The 17,612-nt window shown below is 40.7% G+C and overlaps 1 protein-coding gene across 5 annotated transcripts in view; it reads right to left on the bottom strand.

The window, feature by feature from the left end:
* The window catches only part of LOC308089991 (platelet-derived growth factor receptor beta-like), a 376,796-nt gene that overhangs the window by 21,058 nt on the left and 338,126 nt on the right, over nucleotides 1-17,612 (bottom strand). For all 5 annotated transcript variants that reach the window (XM_080435002.1, XM_080435000.1, XM_080435004.1 and 2 more), the window contains 8 exons: nucleotides 10,308-10,379; nucleotides 5,909-6,003; nucleotides 4,700-4,895; nucleotides 2,853-3,113; nucleotides 1,880-2,010; nucleotides 1,610-1,691; nucleotides 1,233-1,307; nucleotides 757-940 (listed from right to left, as the gene is read on the bottom strand). In XM_080435002.1, the coding sequence (XP_080291128.1) occupies nucleotides 757-940; nucleotides 1,233-1,307; nucleotides 1,610-1,691; nucleotides 1,880-2,010; nucleotides 2,853-3,113; nucleotides 4,700-4,895; nucleotides 5,909-6,003; nucleotides 10,308-10,368 (1,085 nt within the window). In that variant the 5' untranslated portion in view covers nucleotides 10,369-10,379. The remainder of the gene's footprint in view (nucleotides 1-756; nucleotides 941-1,232; nucleotides 1,308-1,609; nucleotides 1,692-1,879; nucleotides 2,011-2,852; nucleotides 3,114-4,699; nucleotides 4,896-5,908; nucleotides 6,004-10,307; nucleotides 10,380-17,612) is intronic.

Here is a 17,612-nt window from a genome sequence, read left to right as displayed (position 1 = left end):
CTACAGTATGAGCTTGTAGATCGACAATTTAAAAAAAATGCCTCTTTCTTATTTTATTTGACAATTTGGCCAATGTTTGACATTTTTTAATATAGTATAGTTTGTTTATTTCCTTTGATGCAGAAATGGTCTTTTCTTTTCTTTCTTTCTTTTTTGAGGTATTACAAATGTATACATTGTCACTTTACTGTCATCTGGGGACCCCCCAAAATCATGTGAAGACCCCCCTGGGGGTCCCGACCCACAGGTTGAGAACCAGTGTTGATTTCATCGACTACCTTTTTTCACAGACGAAAACTAAATGAAAACTAAGCTAAGATGACTAAAACTAAGACTAAATATATTGACAATTTCATCAACAAATAAAAACTAGACTAAAATGTTACGGAGGGACTAGTGGAGAAGAGATCCAGTAGAACTAAAAGACAAGGTTGCGCTCAGGTTTTGTGCTCTGAAAATAGCAGATCTAAAAGCTCACAACGCGTTGCGCTGCTACGCGTTGTGACCTTGTAGATCGTCTATTTTCAGCATGCAACCAAGTGATAAATCAGCCATTACGGCGCCATGAAGACCTGACATACATTTTAGTCGACTAAATCGACTGCAGATTTAGTCGACTAAAACTAGACTAAAACTAAAACATTTCAGATGGCTAAAATGTGACTCAAATTTTATTTTTATTCAAAAGACGAAAACGAAATCTAAATTTGCTGTCAAAATCAACACTGTTGAGAACCACTGCGTTGGCCCACGTACCTCCTCTCAGTGACGGGCGTGGTGGAGGTGACGGCCGTGTCCCCGCTGACGGTGCCGTTCTCTCTGGTCCAGGTGATGCTGGGGGCGGGGTAGGCATCGATCTGCAGACTGAGCTCCACCGTCTCATGGAGCAGAGCCGAGATGTTGGCCGAGTCCACCGGCAACACGTCTATATAACCACGCTCTGTGAGGAGAGGGGAGGGGAGGGGCGGGGAGAGGAGAGGAGAGGAGAGGAGAGGAGAGGAGAGACATCATTTATGTTGAGATCAGACAGACAGACAGACAGAGAGACAGAGAGACAGACAGACAGACAGACAGACAGACAGACAGACAGACAGACAGACAGACAGACAGACAGACAGACAGACAGACAGACAGACAGACAGACAGACAGACAGACAGACAGACAGACAGACAGACAGACAGACAGACAGACAGACAGACAGACAGACAGACAGACAGACAGACAGACTCACCCAGTACAGTTATAGTGACATTTTTCATCACAGTCTTCCCCTGCACCGTTTCTTGAACTGTACAAATATACACACCTATACAAACACACAGACTCAGCATGAATACACAACAGAAAATGCTCATTTATCAATATCACACACACACACACACACACACACACACACACACACACACACAGACACACAGACAGACACACACACACACACACACACACACACACACACACACACACACACACACACACACACACACACACACACACACACACACACACAGAGACTGTAGGCCCTCAGTGGATGCTAACTTGTGTCACATTCATGCATTGAAATAGGACTTGGATGGTTTTCATTTCAACTGATATGTTTTTAGAACTCACCAGAATCATCCAGGGTTGCCGTGGAGATGTTGACGAATGAACGGATCCGATTGGGCAGGAAATCCGTCAGTGGCTCAAATTCCTGGATGAATGGAGATTAAAATAGTGACACAGACATCTACAGTATACATACAACACAGAATGAATGATAAGACGATGTTCTGGAACTTTAAAAGAGCATCAACCTCATGAAATTTAATTTAAGACAGACAGACAGACAGACAGACAGACAGACAGACAGACAGACAGACAGACAGACAGGTCCTTTACCTGTCGTCGGGGGAAGTCCCAGGTGAAGAAGACCATCTCCACATCCTTAACGGTACAGTTGACGGTCAGAACCTCGCCCTGTCGCAGCACACTGCTAGACACGGTCATCACTGCATCCAGTGTCTTTGGAACTAGACAGATTTAGAATATGATAGATATTAGGACAATCTTATCTTAGTTATCTCATGTTATCTCATCTTACATTAGCTTATTGTGTCTATACCTCATCCCATCTATTTTAAAGGTAGGGTAAGTGATTTTCTTTGGTCAAAATAAGTGTTAAATAGCTCTATAATCTGATAGTACTCATTGCTATAGAGTGTCTGTTGTCAAAACTTTGTTTGTTTTAACCAAAAAATATCACTTACCCTACCTTTAATACAAACTCTCCTGTGATCTCAACTCCTCTCCTCTCATGCAGTGGTGTAAAGTAACTAAGTACATTTACTTAAGTACAGTTAGTAAAATGTTGAGGTATTTTTACTTTACTGGAGTATTTCCAGTTTTCAATACTTTAACTTTTACTCCATTACATCTCAGAGGCAAATATTGTCCTTTTTTACTACACTACAATTATTTGAAAACTTTAGTTAGCCTACTAGTTAGTTACTTTGCAGATATAAGTTATTATATTATAAAACATACAGTGACCACTTCAGCCCTATTCTATACCTAGGCTGTTTGAAAATAGCCGATCTACAAGCTCACAACGTGTCGCATCGCGACGCGTTGTGAGCTTGTAGATTTGCCATTTTCAAACATTTGAGTACTTTTAACTTTTGGTACTTTAAGTTTTGATGGCAATACTTTTGTACTTTTACTCAAATACATTTTGAATTCCGGACTTTCACTTGTTACAAAGTATTTCCGCATTACGTTATTGATACTTTTACTTAAGTAAAAAACATTTGAGTATACTTTTTCTACCACTGTCCACTGTCCATCACCATCATAATCATCATCTCCTGCTCACCTACGATGCTGAAGACGTAGAACACCTGTGACTCTTTCTCCAGAGCGCCCGCGGAGGCCACGCAGACGTAGGAGGAGTCTTTGAGTGGGCCCGTGAAGCCCCTGCCAGGGTGGTACGCCGTGCCGTTGACCGGCAGCCTGCCGGGGCGCTCGTACAGCGTCACGTTGAGCCGCGGGTCGGACACCACGCAGGGAATGGTGCCTTCCTCCGACTCCTTCGTCACCACCCCGGGACCCACCGGCACGAACCACTCATCAGGACCTAGAGGGAGAGAGGGAGGGGGGAGAGAGAGAGAGAAATGAGGGCAAGTTAGAAGGGTATGGTAATAATCATAGGTGAGAAAAAGAGAAAATTGGGGCAATGATTGAGACAGAAAAATGAACAGGACCCCTCCTGTTCTTTTTGAGAGTGTGTAACACGGGAGGGGTAGGTTAAGACTTAGACAGGGGCCATTTTCGAATTGCAGCCTCCTGAAGGTGTATCTTTAGGGCAGTTTTGAAAGTGAGTAGGGTTTTACACTCCTTTACTCCTTTTGGTAGGGCATTCCACATTTTTGATGAATAGCATGAGAACGAGTTCATACCCTTAGTTGAGCCAAATCTGGGTTGAACATGATCAGTGGAGCTGCCTCTGGTGTTATGATCATGGACTTCATTAACATTTTTGAAGTATTTTGACAAATACAGGGGGATCCCAATGTTGTGGTGTATCTTGAAGACCAGGCCCATAGCAAGTTGCTGTACTCTGTCCTCAACCCTAAGCCATCCAATCCTAGCAAAATGAGCAAGGGTTAGATGGGTTCTGTGATTGAGGCCAAGAAGTAGCCTTACAAGTTTGTTTTGGGATGTTTGGAGCCTTGTTTTTAAGGCCTTGGAGGTGTTGTGATACCATGAAGTGCATGCATAATCATAATGACCTTGAATGAGGGCCCCTGCAAGAATCTTCAGAGTATTCTTACTGACTAGGCGATCAAAGGGGCGTGTTTGGTAAAAAAGGCTCTGCAACCAGTCATGATTGGTTGCCATGTCTGCTTATTGTAAGCGATATTGCCCTTGTTTTTCTGTGAAGGTGCTTGTAAAGACTGGTGGTTGAGGTTTGTCCCTGTTTCTAAAATGTATATATCAACCAATAACTCATACCAAATATCAAATTTGGTATGAGTTATTGGTTGATATATTGATATATTTCACACACACTCTCACATTGGATAGTTATCCAATTAATTCTTGTTTCTGTCTCAATCATTGCCCAAATTTTGCAATTCATGCAGTTTCTTTTGTTGCTGATACAATTAACTTATTTTTTTCTGCTCCTCTGACCATCATCATCTTCATTATCATCATAGTAAAGGGCACCCTCTCAAGGCTATGGGATTTGACTGTTCTTAACCGGGAACACATCTCTGTCATTTTAGTTTCTTTGGCAATAGCAGATATACAAGCTCATAGCACGGCACTAGCGCTATGAGCTTGTAGATCTGCTATTTTTGAAAAATTGTGAAAATGTGTGTGAATCTTTGAATATACTGTATGTATTTTGAAAGCGAACATTTGCAACTAAAATCTTTTCTTCTGGAGGTCCCTGGAACAAAATATTTTACAACTGTTAGCTTTAAAAAATATATATATATTCAAAGATTTGCACAGATTTTCATGATTTTTCAAAAATTGCAGATCTAAAAGTATTGAAAATTGGAAATACTCCAGTAAGGCACAAATACCTCAACATTGAACTTAAGTACAGTACTTAAGTAAATGTTCTTAGTTACTTTCCACAACTCTCTAATACCTGCATCTATGTGCCTATACCTATCTATCTGTATGTCTTAGACCCCACAGTACCCTTACCTTCTCCAGGTATGAAGACGTCCACCTCCCTGGCCTGGTCGGAGGATGGCTCCTCACAGACGTAGCTTCCAGAGTGTCTCCAGGTGACGTTGTGAAGCGTCAGAACACTGCGGGTTCCCTGGTTGTCCAGCACAACTCCGTCCAGAGGAGGCTCCTGGGGAAGCTTCCAGGTCACCCTGGACCAGCCAGAACACAGCTAGAGAGGCAGGGAGAGACCATTATTAACCACTTTCAACCTGCATGTCCCTATTTTGGACATGTCATCATTATAGGTGAAAATATCAATCAATCAATCTCTAGTGTTGATTTTGACAGCAAATTTTGATTCAGTTTTAGTCATAGTCTTTTGAATCAAATTCCATTTAGTTTTAGTAATATTTTATTCATCTGAAATGTTTTTTATTTATTTATTTTTATTTTTATCTCACGATTTTGTAACCACATTTTTACTCCCAGTGCCAATTGTCTATGTAATCCTGGGCACTACCTTCCCTCTGCCAACCTAGGGAGGCCAGGGCCGAGCTCATGCCTCCTTCAATGCATGAGAGCCAACTGACCTTCTTATCACCTGACAGGGGAGAGTTTCCCTGGTTGGACATAGCGCGTGGAAGGAACACGTTATTCCAACCAGTTCCCTTCCCCTCCATCAGGCGCCCCGGCTGGCCAGGGGGAGGCAGAAAAGTGACCAGGATTACTGCATGTTTTTTTGTGAGGGTACCTACCCTAGGGAACACGGGGAGAACATGTAAACTCCACACAGAAAGGCCCTTTCGCCAACCCCACCTAGGGTAGCCAACCCGCCTAGGAATCTGAAATGTTTTAATGTTAGTCTAGTTCTAGTCGACTAAATATCATAAGATTATAGTCGACTAAATCTACAGTTGACTAAAATGTATTTTGGCGGTGCCGTGATGGGGCGTCACAGGGGGGGTGTAAGTGGGACTGAGTTAATAGCCCCCCCCCCCCCCCCCCCAAAAAAAAAAAAAAAAAGTATTTTTTTGGTATTTTTTAAAGAAAAAAAAAATCATAGGGGGGCCCACAGTGAATCTTTGTCCCCAGGGCCCAGAATTTGGTGCTACGCCCCTGCGTGATGGCGTCGTAATGGCTGATTTTACACTTGGTTGCATGCTGAAAATAGCCAATCTACAATACACAAGCTCACAACGCGAGAGCTTGTGTAAGTTGCTTGTGTAAGTTGTGTAATCCTACCACAGTGAAGGAAGCGTTGGGACTGAGGATGACCTCAGAGGTGCTGGGGTTCAGCTCCAGCGCCGCGCCCCCATCTGGACACAACTGGAACAGCACTAAAGATACCAAACGGAGAGAATATATTTCAAACAAGGGCCGTTAGATACGATGCCTGTTGGGAATGAACAATCATGCAGATCAGAACAACTCTAATGATGATGTCATGAAACCAAAATGAACCCAGGTCTAGACCACGGTTTATTACTTCCAATTGATCATTTGTGTTAGTGTGAGAGACCAAAGCTTTGGCCAGATACGTGATAGATACGTGGCTGGCTAACGTTCAGACAGCTGAGAAGCACATGTGTCTCTCCTCCACGCTGAATATAAATTTGTATGCCTTCCACAGGTCATAAATTGCTGATCCCTTATAAGCCCATTAGGCGCCTCAGGTCTTATGAGCAAGGCCTCCTACAGTACTTGAGCCATGCTCAAGCCTTAAAGGAGTAGTTCACCCCAAAAAAAATCAATTGCACACCCCATGAAGCCTTGAATTCATGGATTTGTTTTGGTTTCTGTCGCATTCCTAAGCCAATAATTTGATGACCGGGTGTATTTCCGGTAGGAGACACAAAGAGTCTCTTACCGCATACATCTTTTCGCTGGTAATCAAATTATTGGCTTAGGAATGCGACAAAAGCAAAACAAAATCCATGAATGCAAGGCTTCATGGGGTTTGCAATTGATAGAAAATAAGATTTTTTGGGGGTGAACTACTCCTTTAAAGGGGTATACTGCTGCATTTCTATGGAAACAATTATTGTATTATTATAATATTATTTTCTGCATGGACCTGTGTGGAAGTTTCCATATGACTGCAAGCAGAAATATTAGTCTAAATCAGTGGTTCTCAAAGTGGGGTCTGGGGTCCCCCAGGGGTCCTTGAGTGGGTTCCAGGGGGTCCCTGGCAAAATGCGTTAACATAGAATCAAAATAGGTTTTGATTATTCAATTTATCCCGATACACATCATCTATTCGAAAATAGCCAATCTACAAGCTCACAACGCGTTGTATTGCGACTCATCATTGTGAGCTTGTAGATCTTGCAAATGTGAAGTATTTGGAATATAATTTTAACGACACAACTCTTGCCTGGGAGTCTGTGAAAGAGTTAATTTACTACTGTCATCCACTGACCACTTCCCTGGAGACAAAACATGGTCTGGTATTCTGCAAAAGAACGTGACCTCATTTAGGACAATACAAACAGAGCTGTGGTATTCACAGTCAACAGGTTGCAATTTAGACATCTGCATTGGATAACAAGGAAATTAATTCCAAATGCCAAATGTTGAACATAGCCTATAAACTTAAAAACATGAAAACGTTTTACGAGCACAATGTGGCTGTAAAATGTTAGCTGCTTTTTTTCATGGACAGATCGTCAATAAGACAATTTACAGACATGCTGCCGTTCATCCAGCCTCAGAGATTGTGAGAGGAGTGGCAATTACTCATTGATTAAAGTTTTTTACTAGGACTGCTGGTATGTGAAATCTGTGACAGATTTGACGTCTGCACCCAAGTCAGTGGGAAAGGAGAAAACTTAAGGTTAAACAATTGTTAAATAGTATTGTTATCATATATGTAGTAATTACATCCTGTCTAACAAAAACATAATGTGTGATTACATCGGCAGGCTTAAAGGGACATTTCACTTTAAAACATGTTTGGGGTCATTTTAACGTCTACTCTGGCTTTTGTGTTTCACCCCAGACTGTTTTTAAGTTGCTTGATTCAGTGTTTATATATTTTATATTCATTTTAACAGACACGCCCCCCTTCCTATACAAACCCATTGTAACTTCAGACTCCATTTTAACCAGGTTAGGTTAATTGAAAACACCCGTCCTTGGTTCTGGTGACTGATATTGTCCTTCTAATGCGTGAGGGGGCTGTGCCTTTTCTATTACGTTTTTCATTAATTTTTTTTATAATTTATTGGGAAAACTTTCAATTTATATAATAATAATAATAATTAATTAATTAATACAAAATGTATAAACGAATTGAAAAAACACAGTCTCCTCACGCATTAGAAGGACAATATCAGTCACCAGAACCAAGGACGGGTGTTTTCAATGAATCTAACATGGTAAATGGAGTTTGAAGTTACAATGGGTTTGTATAGGAAGGGGGCGTGTCTGTTAAAATGAATATCAAATGTCTAAATACTGAATCAAGCAACTTAAAAACTGTCTGGGGTGTTCACAAAAGCCTTAGTAGACGTTAAAATGACCCCAAACATGTTTGAAACTGAAATAGCCCTTTAAACCAATTTTATGTGCTCTAGCACACAAACAAGGAGATAAAATGATCCAAATTACAACCAACCAACAACTTGTGAATTCCAAACTAAAGAATATTTTTATTAGGCTCTTATCAATATGGCATCTAACCATAAATACGACATATCACTGCCAGGACATCATGTACCTATCATAGATGATAGTAGGACTACCTTGGACAAAATAAAGCATTGTGACGCTCTTTTTGTTGATCTATCAAAGTCCTTTGATACAACTGATACTTATCATGTTTATGACTTTTATAGTTGTGCTTTACACCCCCACTGCTTGTCAATGATTTCATGATCATCACCTCTCTGAAACTGTATATAGAGTAGCAGGCTACTGTTAGGCAAGGATCTCTAACATTTTACAGATAACAAAATGTGATCTTTGAGATTCAATATTAGGCCTGGATTTAGGATATGAATGTTATATCCAGTGGTGGAAGAAGTGCTCAGATATTTTACTTAAGTAAAAGTAGCAATACCAGAATATAAAAATATTTTGGTAAAAGTAAAAGGCCTGTGTTCAAAATGTTACTCGAGTAAAAGTACAAAAGTATTGGCATCAAAATATACTTAAAATACCAAAAGTAAAAGTACTAAAATGTTTGAAAATAGCAGATCTACAAGCTCACAACGCATCGCGATGTGACGTGTTGTGAGCTTGTAGATCGGCTGTTTTCAAATAGCCTATGTATAAAATAGGGCTAAAGTGGTTAAAGTATATTTTATAATATAGTCATTTATATCTCCAAAGTAACTAGTAACTAAAGTTTTCAAATAATTGTAGTGGAGTAAAAGTACAATATTTGCCTGTCAGACGTAGAGGAGTAGAACTAAAAGTATTGCAAATTGGAAATACTCTAGTAAAGTAAAAAGTAACTCAAAATTGTACTTAAGTACAATACTTAAGTACATGTACTTACAGTAGTTACTTTCCACCACTAGTTATATCCTGCTGAAATGCCTCATACACATTTATATGAGGACTCTTTCTAAAGTGTAACCGCTTTTGAAATGCAATGCATTCCAAAGACATTTGTCGGTCTCAAACTATGAAATACTGACAAAATAAAAGCATATTTTTCCAGTGCAAAGAAAACTGATCCTAAAAACATCCACATCTACAGTATTTGCATAGTTCTGTAATTGATGGAGACCACCACTATACAGTCATTTGTCTGTATGATGTGGTGTTTTCTTTTAAACCGGGAAAGCATCTTGTATCATTTTAGATTTTAGCTATATAGCAACAAACGTTTTTCAGAAAACTCTTAGGAACAGTGGTTTCAAACGGTGGCTTTCAAAAATAGCAGATCTACAAGCTCAAAGCGCATCACTATTATTTAATGTTTTTTTTTGTGGGGGGGGGGGTCCTAATGGCACAAAAACGTTTGAGAACTACTGATTTAGAAGGTATTTGTAGAATCGGCCTCAGGTCTTAAAGGGATATTTCACTTTCAAAACAATTTTGGGTCATTTTATCGTCTACTCAGGCTTTTATGAACACCCCAGACAGTTTTTAAGTTGCTTGATTCAGTATTTAGATATTTGATATCCATCCTATACAAACCCATTATAACTTCAAACTCCATTTTTAGATTCATGTTAGATTCATCAAAAACACCCGTCCTTGGTTCTGGTGAAGTACCCTGCCTCCTAATACTTAAAAAAAAAATTGTATAATTTTTTTTTCATTTTCCAAAAACATGATTAAAAATAAACAAAAGAAGTAATTGAAAAAACATGGTCTCCTCACGTATTAGAAGGACAATATCAGACACCAGAACCAAGGACGGGTGTTTCCGATCTAACATGGTTAAAATGGAGTTTGAAGTTATGGGTTTGTATAAGAAGGGGTGTGTCTGATAAAATGAATATCAAATGTCTAAATATTGAATCAAGCAACTTAAAACTGTCCAGGGTGCTCACAAAAGCCAGAGTAGACGATAAAATGACCCACATTTATTTTTAAAGTGTAATAACCCTTTAATGAGTTAATGTTCATGTTGAGAGAGAAGAGTAAATAAACCCTAACCATGTATGTATTGATTCTAATAGCTTACCCAAGAGAAGGAGAAGAGCCAGAGACAGAGTTCCTCTCTCCCCACAGCACAACCCCATCATGAGAGCTTCACCTGTGGAACCAGAACACACGTAAGAATGCTTTTGTGTTTAAAAGTTGTTCTTTGTTGTTCTTTGTGTCGATGAAACCAGTATCATTGTCCATAATGAAAACGACGAAATGATAGATGGACCGATGGAGAGACAGACAGACAGACAGACAGACAGACAGACAGACAGACAGACAGACAGACAGACAGACAGACAGACAGACAGACATTCTACAGGTATTTTTCACAAGATGTTTGTAGTTTCTGCCAAAATATGGAATAAATTAAAGATCAAAGAGGGGAGGGAAAAAATGAAGATACGAGAGGACAGAAGATATGAGAGGAGAGGAGAGGAGAGGAGAGGAGAGGAGAGGAGAGGAGAGGAGAGGAGAGGAGAGGAGAGGAGAGGAGAGGATAATAAAAGAGAGTTTGCTCTCAGAATGTCTTCTGCATTCTTTACCTTTAGATAATTTTTGTTGGACTGCAATGGTAGGAAACAGGACAGACAGAGAGACAGAGAGACAGAGAGACAGAGAGATGGCATGCAGCAAAGATATTAAGCTGGATTCAGATGAACAACATCACGAGTACTTTAGTTTAGTCTGCAGGACACCAAGATGTTTTGGAATGAAAGATGCATCCAGCGTCCAAAACAAAGAGGACATGAGACAAAAAACAGATGAAAGGAGGTTTAAGGACACAGAGGAGAGGAGAAGAGAAGAGAGAGGAGAGTGAAGAGGGGGGAGGGAGGAGATGAGAAGTGTTTTTCCATTGGTAAAAACAGTGCAGTAATTTTTAGGCCATAAACCCTGATGCCTCAACCAGACCAGCCAAGGAAATACATTCCATGTGAGGGAAGTGTGTGTGTGTGTGTGTGTGTGTGTGTGTGTGTGTGTGTGTGTGTGTGTGTGTGTGTGTGTGTGTGTGTGTGTGTGTGTGTGTGTGTGTGTGTGTGTGTGTGTGTGTGTGTGTGTTAAAAGTGTGAATCTCCAACTTAAAATGATGGGGAATGTTGGTGTGGGAGGGACTTTCCAGCAGAAGAAGCCAATCGGCCAATCGCTTTACGTCTCTCTGGGGAATTATAGCCAATGAAACGTAGTCATTCGGGTTGGGGGCGGAGTCAGTCAGTCAGTCACCCAGCAAAGCAGAAAAAATAATAAAAAAAATAAACAAACATTGGTTTCCAGAAAACTCACTTTCCCCACTATGAAAGAGAGTATTTTCACTATGAATGAAAGACAGCATTAAAGAGGGAATTTAAACGCTCTATTACTGCTGGAGTCTGTAAGTTTCCATTGAGTTCTTGTTGTTACAGTAGAACTTTACTTCACTTCCCCTGACCTTTCAGTATTAGTAGCCATACTGCATTTGAAATTTGCATCTCCAACGAAATAAGCAGTGACTGAATACTGTCACGACTAGTTAGTAAGAGACAGAGACAGAGAGATAGAGAAAGAGATAGGAATTCACAATGTAGGCTACTTGAGTAAAAGTACAGAAGTATTGGCATCAAAATGTACTTAAAATACCAAAAGTAAAAGTATCGTTATGCAGAATGTCCCATTTCAAGTTTTCAAATTATGTTAAAATCTGCGACGCATTGTGAGCTTGTAGATCGGCTATTTTCTAATGGCCGAAATGTATATAAGGCTGAAGTGGGTAATGTATGTTTTGTAATAATAATCAAAATCTACAAAGTAACTAGTAACTAAAGTTTTCAAATATTTGTTGTGGAGTAAAAGTACAATATTTGCCTCTGAGATGTAATGGAGTAAAAGTATTGGAAATTGGAAATACTCAAGTAAAGTACAAACACCTCAAAACCTTAAGTACAGTACTTGAGTACATGTAATTAGTTACTTTCCACCACTGCTGAATACTGTCACGACTAGTTAGTCAGAGACAGAGACAGAGAGATAGAGAAAGAGATAGAGAGAAAGGAGGGGGGGGGGATTATCACCCCAGCGGGCAATCACCAGGCAATGGTGATCGTTTGTTTTTCCCATGCTGTACACAAAGAGAAAACAGCATACGAACATTTTAATTGCTATACATAAATTGACATCATACTGTCAACAATTTACTGCAACAGTGGATTAAATGAGCCGCGCTATGAGCTTTTAGATCTAAATCTTGAACATTTGTGCAAATCTTTGAATACATATATTTTTTGAAACAACATTTTTAACTCAAATCTTCGCTTCTGGGGGGAGGGTCCCCCCATTTTGATGGGGGTCGGCGGCCAAAAACATATAATTTTGGGGGGTCCTTGACAATAAAACGTTTGAGCACCACTGATATAGCTTGTCTAGTTTTTCAGAGAAATGAAGATTTTTTTTTAGACATTTCACAGTTACAAATGTTTGCTAAATAGCAGATCTACAAGCTCATAGCTTGTATATCTGCTATTTTTGAATAGCCAAAGAAATCTAAAATGACACAGATGCGTTCCCGGATTGAATGGGTTAAACGGCACTCCCACTGTGGGAGGTGATTGAATAAATGGCAGGTGTTGTTTGGCTCATAGATATAGAAACCTAGACACCTCATTGGCCGCTGCAGTTCGTTGGAGCGACCTGTATTGCGGACGCCATTTTAGAAGGGGCACGCTGCCACTCAAAGTGACTACTGGCCAATCACAGCGCGTTTACTACTGGCCAATCACGCAACTGACTAGTTGCTGACTAGCCTCTTAAAGGGTTAAGGGCTGGGTTACAAAAAGACCCGCCCCCACCTGCCTCCGATTGGCCTACCGAACGCCCCCCTTCTGTGACGCACGCGGAGCTGGTGCGCGCCCGAGATACAGACGCCTCATATGTCTATGGTTTGGCTAACAGGCCTGGTCATTACACAGTCATTATTATGTGACCCATTGAAGGTCACTGTTTTCCACTGTGTTTTGGTTCCTTTTAGGGTCTGATGCCATATTCTTTTGGTCCGATGCCGATCCTGATTTTGGAGAGTCCTATAATACCCAATGACTGCTGATGTTTCGACTGATATTTTGTTAAAAAGTCATCAATCAATTTGAAGAAAAAAAGAGAAAAAAAAGATCTACAAGCTCACAATGTATATGACAGCACGTCAATGCAACACCAGACGCTTGTAGACCTGCTATTTTTGAACATTTCTGGAAAGTTTTGGAACAATTCACCTGCATGCTCAAAATAGGAACAACAGGTTGAATGTGGTTAAACATCGGGACTCGTTGGCTGCATAATTGTCGATATCGTCAAATTATTATTTATATTATAAATAATGGCCGATATATACAGTAGGACAGTCCGGGGACCCCCAGGGGTCCTTGAGGGGGTTATAGGGAGTCCCCAGCTAAATTTGTTAATACATTTTAACCCCTTTATCCATATTTTATATGTTGGCAGATATACAAGCTCACAGCGCGTCACTTCGTGCCGCGCTGCGAGCTTGTACATCTGCCATTTTTGAACATTTTCGAAAAATCTTTCATGTGCTTCAAGAATTTAGAATAATTTTGCATTTTTTACACAAATCTTCTCTTCTGGGGGTGCCTGGCACAAAACATTTTCAGATGGGAGTCCGCGGCCAAATATATATATCAATTTGGGGGTCCTTGACATGAAAAGGTTTGAGAACCACTGCAGTAGGACACCGGTAGCCTGGCATGGCCAGACTAATATCACTGCGTAGATATTAGTCTGGAATCTCTGTGTGGAACCTGCATTTCCGAGGCGCAAATTAAAAAAATGCCTCTGGTGATAAACCCGCCCCATATTTGCATACTGGGCCCTGATTGGTCCCTCACAACTTCGGAGGGAGAGAAATCCAATCTCTATTGAGAGGGGCCAGACCTAATCTGCAGAGGGCAATTTTTTTTTGCAATGGCAGATTTGTCTGGAACCAGGCTAGGACACTGGCAAGGCCGATATATTGGTCTTGCTCTAGTTGGTTTGTGTATGGATAAACTCCAGGGTCTCCTCAGCCAGAATGGTTACACCACATCCTCCACAGAGCAACCATAGACTGGTATTGCCAGGACTGAACACATGGGATCTACTCACGTGGAGAAAACGTGTGACTGATCCCACATGATCTGTCTGGCAATGCCCAGGCTACAGCAACCGTGTTTGTTGGCGGTCATGGTTTTGCAGCCTGGTCGTTTTTGTTGGTTGGCCAACTTGGCCCTGAACATTTTTGTTAAATCACAAGATACATAGTTATTTTTTGCCCCAACGTTTGATATAGACCAAGTATATGATGACTAAGAACGTTGTATTTGCTGTACATGTGCCTATACATTTTTTACTTAAGTAAAAGTATCAGTACTGCAATGTAGAAATACTCAAAGATGTACTAGTAGAAGTACAAAAGTATTGGTATCAAAATGTACTTAAAGCACCAAAAGTAGAAAATACTCATTATGCAGAATGTCCCATTACACACGTTTTCAAATGTATTAAAATATTTTGATAATAGCAGATCTGCAAGCTCACAATGCGTTGCATCGATCGGCTATTTTCAAATGGCCGAAATGTATATAAGGCTGAAGTGGTTAATGTGTGTTTTGTAATAATAACCAAAATCCACAAAGTAACTAGTAAGTAATTTTCCTCTGAGATATAGTGTGGAGTAGAAGTAAAAGTACAGAAAATTGGTACTTAGTTACTTTATACCACTGGTGAATATCAACTCGGTGCAGAGTCAGCAGCAAAGACGCTGCTAACTGCTAACTGCTAACTGCTGCTAATATTTGAGTACTTTTTCCACCACTGGACAGCTGTAACTGTTATCAGCTCTAGGTGGAAGTGGCTTATCACCTCCTCCAACTCCTTTTTCACTCCTCTCACCCAGGATGAAAGAGGCTGGATATAATAATACAAATAAAGACTAGGCATATGTAATACATATACATGACAAACCCAGCCTTCATCTGCCCCCCCCCCCCCTGGGGTGAGGGGTTAATAAGAGAGGGCAGAGAGGGTGATAAGCTTACATTGATTTGTCAGCTGCCATTTTTTTCCTGGGGGGAAATATGACAGCTGGCCATTCAGTACAAACTAACTACTGTATATCAGCCCTACTGCACTGTAGGTTTAATATGGCAGTTGACCAAATAGTGCAAGCTGTTTTACATCATACTGAACTGTCACTGAGAGTGATGTCGCTGCTTAAAGGGGAATACCACTCATTTTCAACATTGTACTATGTCTTTAATACACCTTAGAGCTGTTGTGTGGAAATAAGAAAAAAGTCCCCCCCCCCTCTATGTTGCCTAGAACTGGATAATTGATTGAGGTCATGTGATCAGTGACATACGCAGGGTGTACTTTTGGCTGAGGGGGCGGAGCCAAAAGTACACCCTGCGTATGTCACTGATCACATGACCTCAATCAATTATCCTTTTCTAGGCAACACAGAAGGGGGGAGAACTTTTTTCTTATTTCCACACATCAGCATAAGGTGTATTAAAGACATAGTTCAATGTTGAAAATGAGTGGTCTTCCCCTTTAACCACTTGAGCGCTATTTTCAAAAAACGTTTATTTGCGTCACCAGGTGGCTAGGTGGCGGTGTGGACGCGCTGCCAGATACCAGTGACGCATGCATAGAACCACTTCCGTTCTACTTCCTATCACAGCTGTTTGTTTACACCAGATATTCTCAATCTTTTTAAATTTTGATGTACGTACATTAGGCCATGGACCCGCATTTGATAAAAAAGAATAATATCTCCGCGACCCCAATCTACACTGTAAAGTTAATATAACTCTGAGAGTGTACAAATCGAACCTTATGGGTCTATTTGGTTCCATTAGTACACTCTCAGAGTTACAGACCCACAAGCGTGTCCATTTGGACCACTGGTGGTCCCTGGACCTGATGTTGAGAAACAGTGGTTTACACCGATGTAATAGCATACGCGGCGTGAGCCTGTTTACATGGAGACGCGAGGTGGAGCAAGGTGGAGCGATTTCCACTCTGGAAGGGGGTTTCACTTTTTTTGCTTTTTCAACTCCCGAAAATGCCGTTGCCATCTAAACGGAAGGCACATCTAATATTTAATTTTGCCGTTTTCTCTAGAGACCGCTGTTGTCTAAACGGGGCCTCAGATTCCACTTTATCTGTTTATCTGGGCACAAAGGAACCAAAACAAAGTTCGGAAAACAGTGAACTTTGATGGTTTACAGAATGGCTGTATAATGGTGACGCCGGCCATGATTTCAGCCAACTCCCTCCCCACACCGTTGGGAAATCCCAGCACCACTCTTATTTTGTTGGCCAGGCCCTTGTTGACAGTTCTGTTAATCTATTTATTCAATTAAAAGGTTGATCAAATGACATTTTCTTATTGTTAATAAATACGGCTATGGGTATTTGATTAAAAATAATTATCGGCCAGCATTCAACATTGCCCTCAGTATCTGCAGCCTCAAATATTTGGGTGATAATCTTTACAGTGTACACGTATGTGTTATGTCAATAAGCTTTTAGGCAGATGTACAGGAGGTGATTAGTGATTTAATGCAGATATTCATCTGTAACTTTAATAGAAAAACATTAGCATCTGGTAATAACTTTACATGGTGAAGATATCCTGGTAGCATCACGTAGGCTAGCTCAATCTACATTCATTCATAGAGTGTTTTGCCAGCTAGCATGATATGGTTTATGGTTTGCAAGAAAAGGAGACAGAAAAAAAAGTATAATCTTCCTTTCCCTGCAATTACAATGTGTTTGCAATCAACTGAGAATGTGTTTTTAGCGCACTGGTTAAGGGTTCCTGGCAGCATGTACCACCATTCTTGCCTTGATTAAATGTCTAAATAAAGGAGAAATGACTCAAAAAACACAAACATGCAAAAGTGCAAACTAGGCTAGCCTGGTTTCAGTGGGGCTTGCAGATAGGATAGTAAACAGCTGTCACAGTCAGCGGTCTGGAATCTGTGGCAACACACAAAAGGGGCGGCGACAACCAGAGGTTAAAGAGCTGGTTCGTGTCAGGAAGGTCATTAGGTTGAATCTTACTCACTCTCTCTGTCTCTGTCTGTGTCTCTCTCTCTGTCTCTGTCTGTGTCTCTCTCTGTGTCTCTGTCTCTGTCTCTCTCTGTGTCTCTCTGTGTCTCTGTCTCTGTCTCTCTCTGTCCCTGTGTCTCTGTCTCTGTCTCTCTCTGTGTCTCTCTCTCTCTCTCTCTCTCTCTCTCTCTCTCACACACACACACACACACACACACACACACACACACACACACACACACACACACACACACACACACACACA

This window comes from Gymnoscopelus braueri (assembly GCF_963280865.1).
Source record: "Gymnoscopelus braueri genome assembly, chromosome: 8".
In the NCBI taxonomy this organism is placed as follows: domain Eukaryota; kingdom Metazoa; phylum Chordata; class Actinopteri; order Myctophiformes; family Myctophidae; genus Gymnoscopelus; species Gymnoscopelus braueri.
Note: the sequence above shows the minus strand (reverse complement) of the source record. Positions and strands in the feature narration are given on the sequence as shown.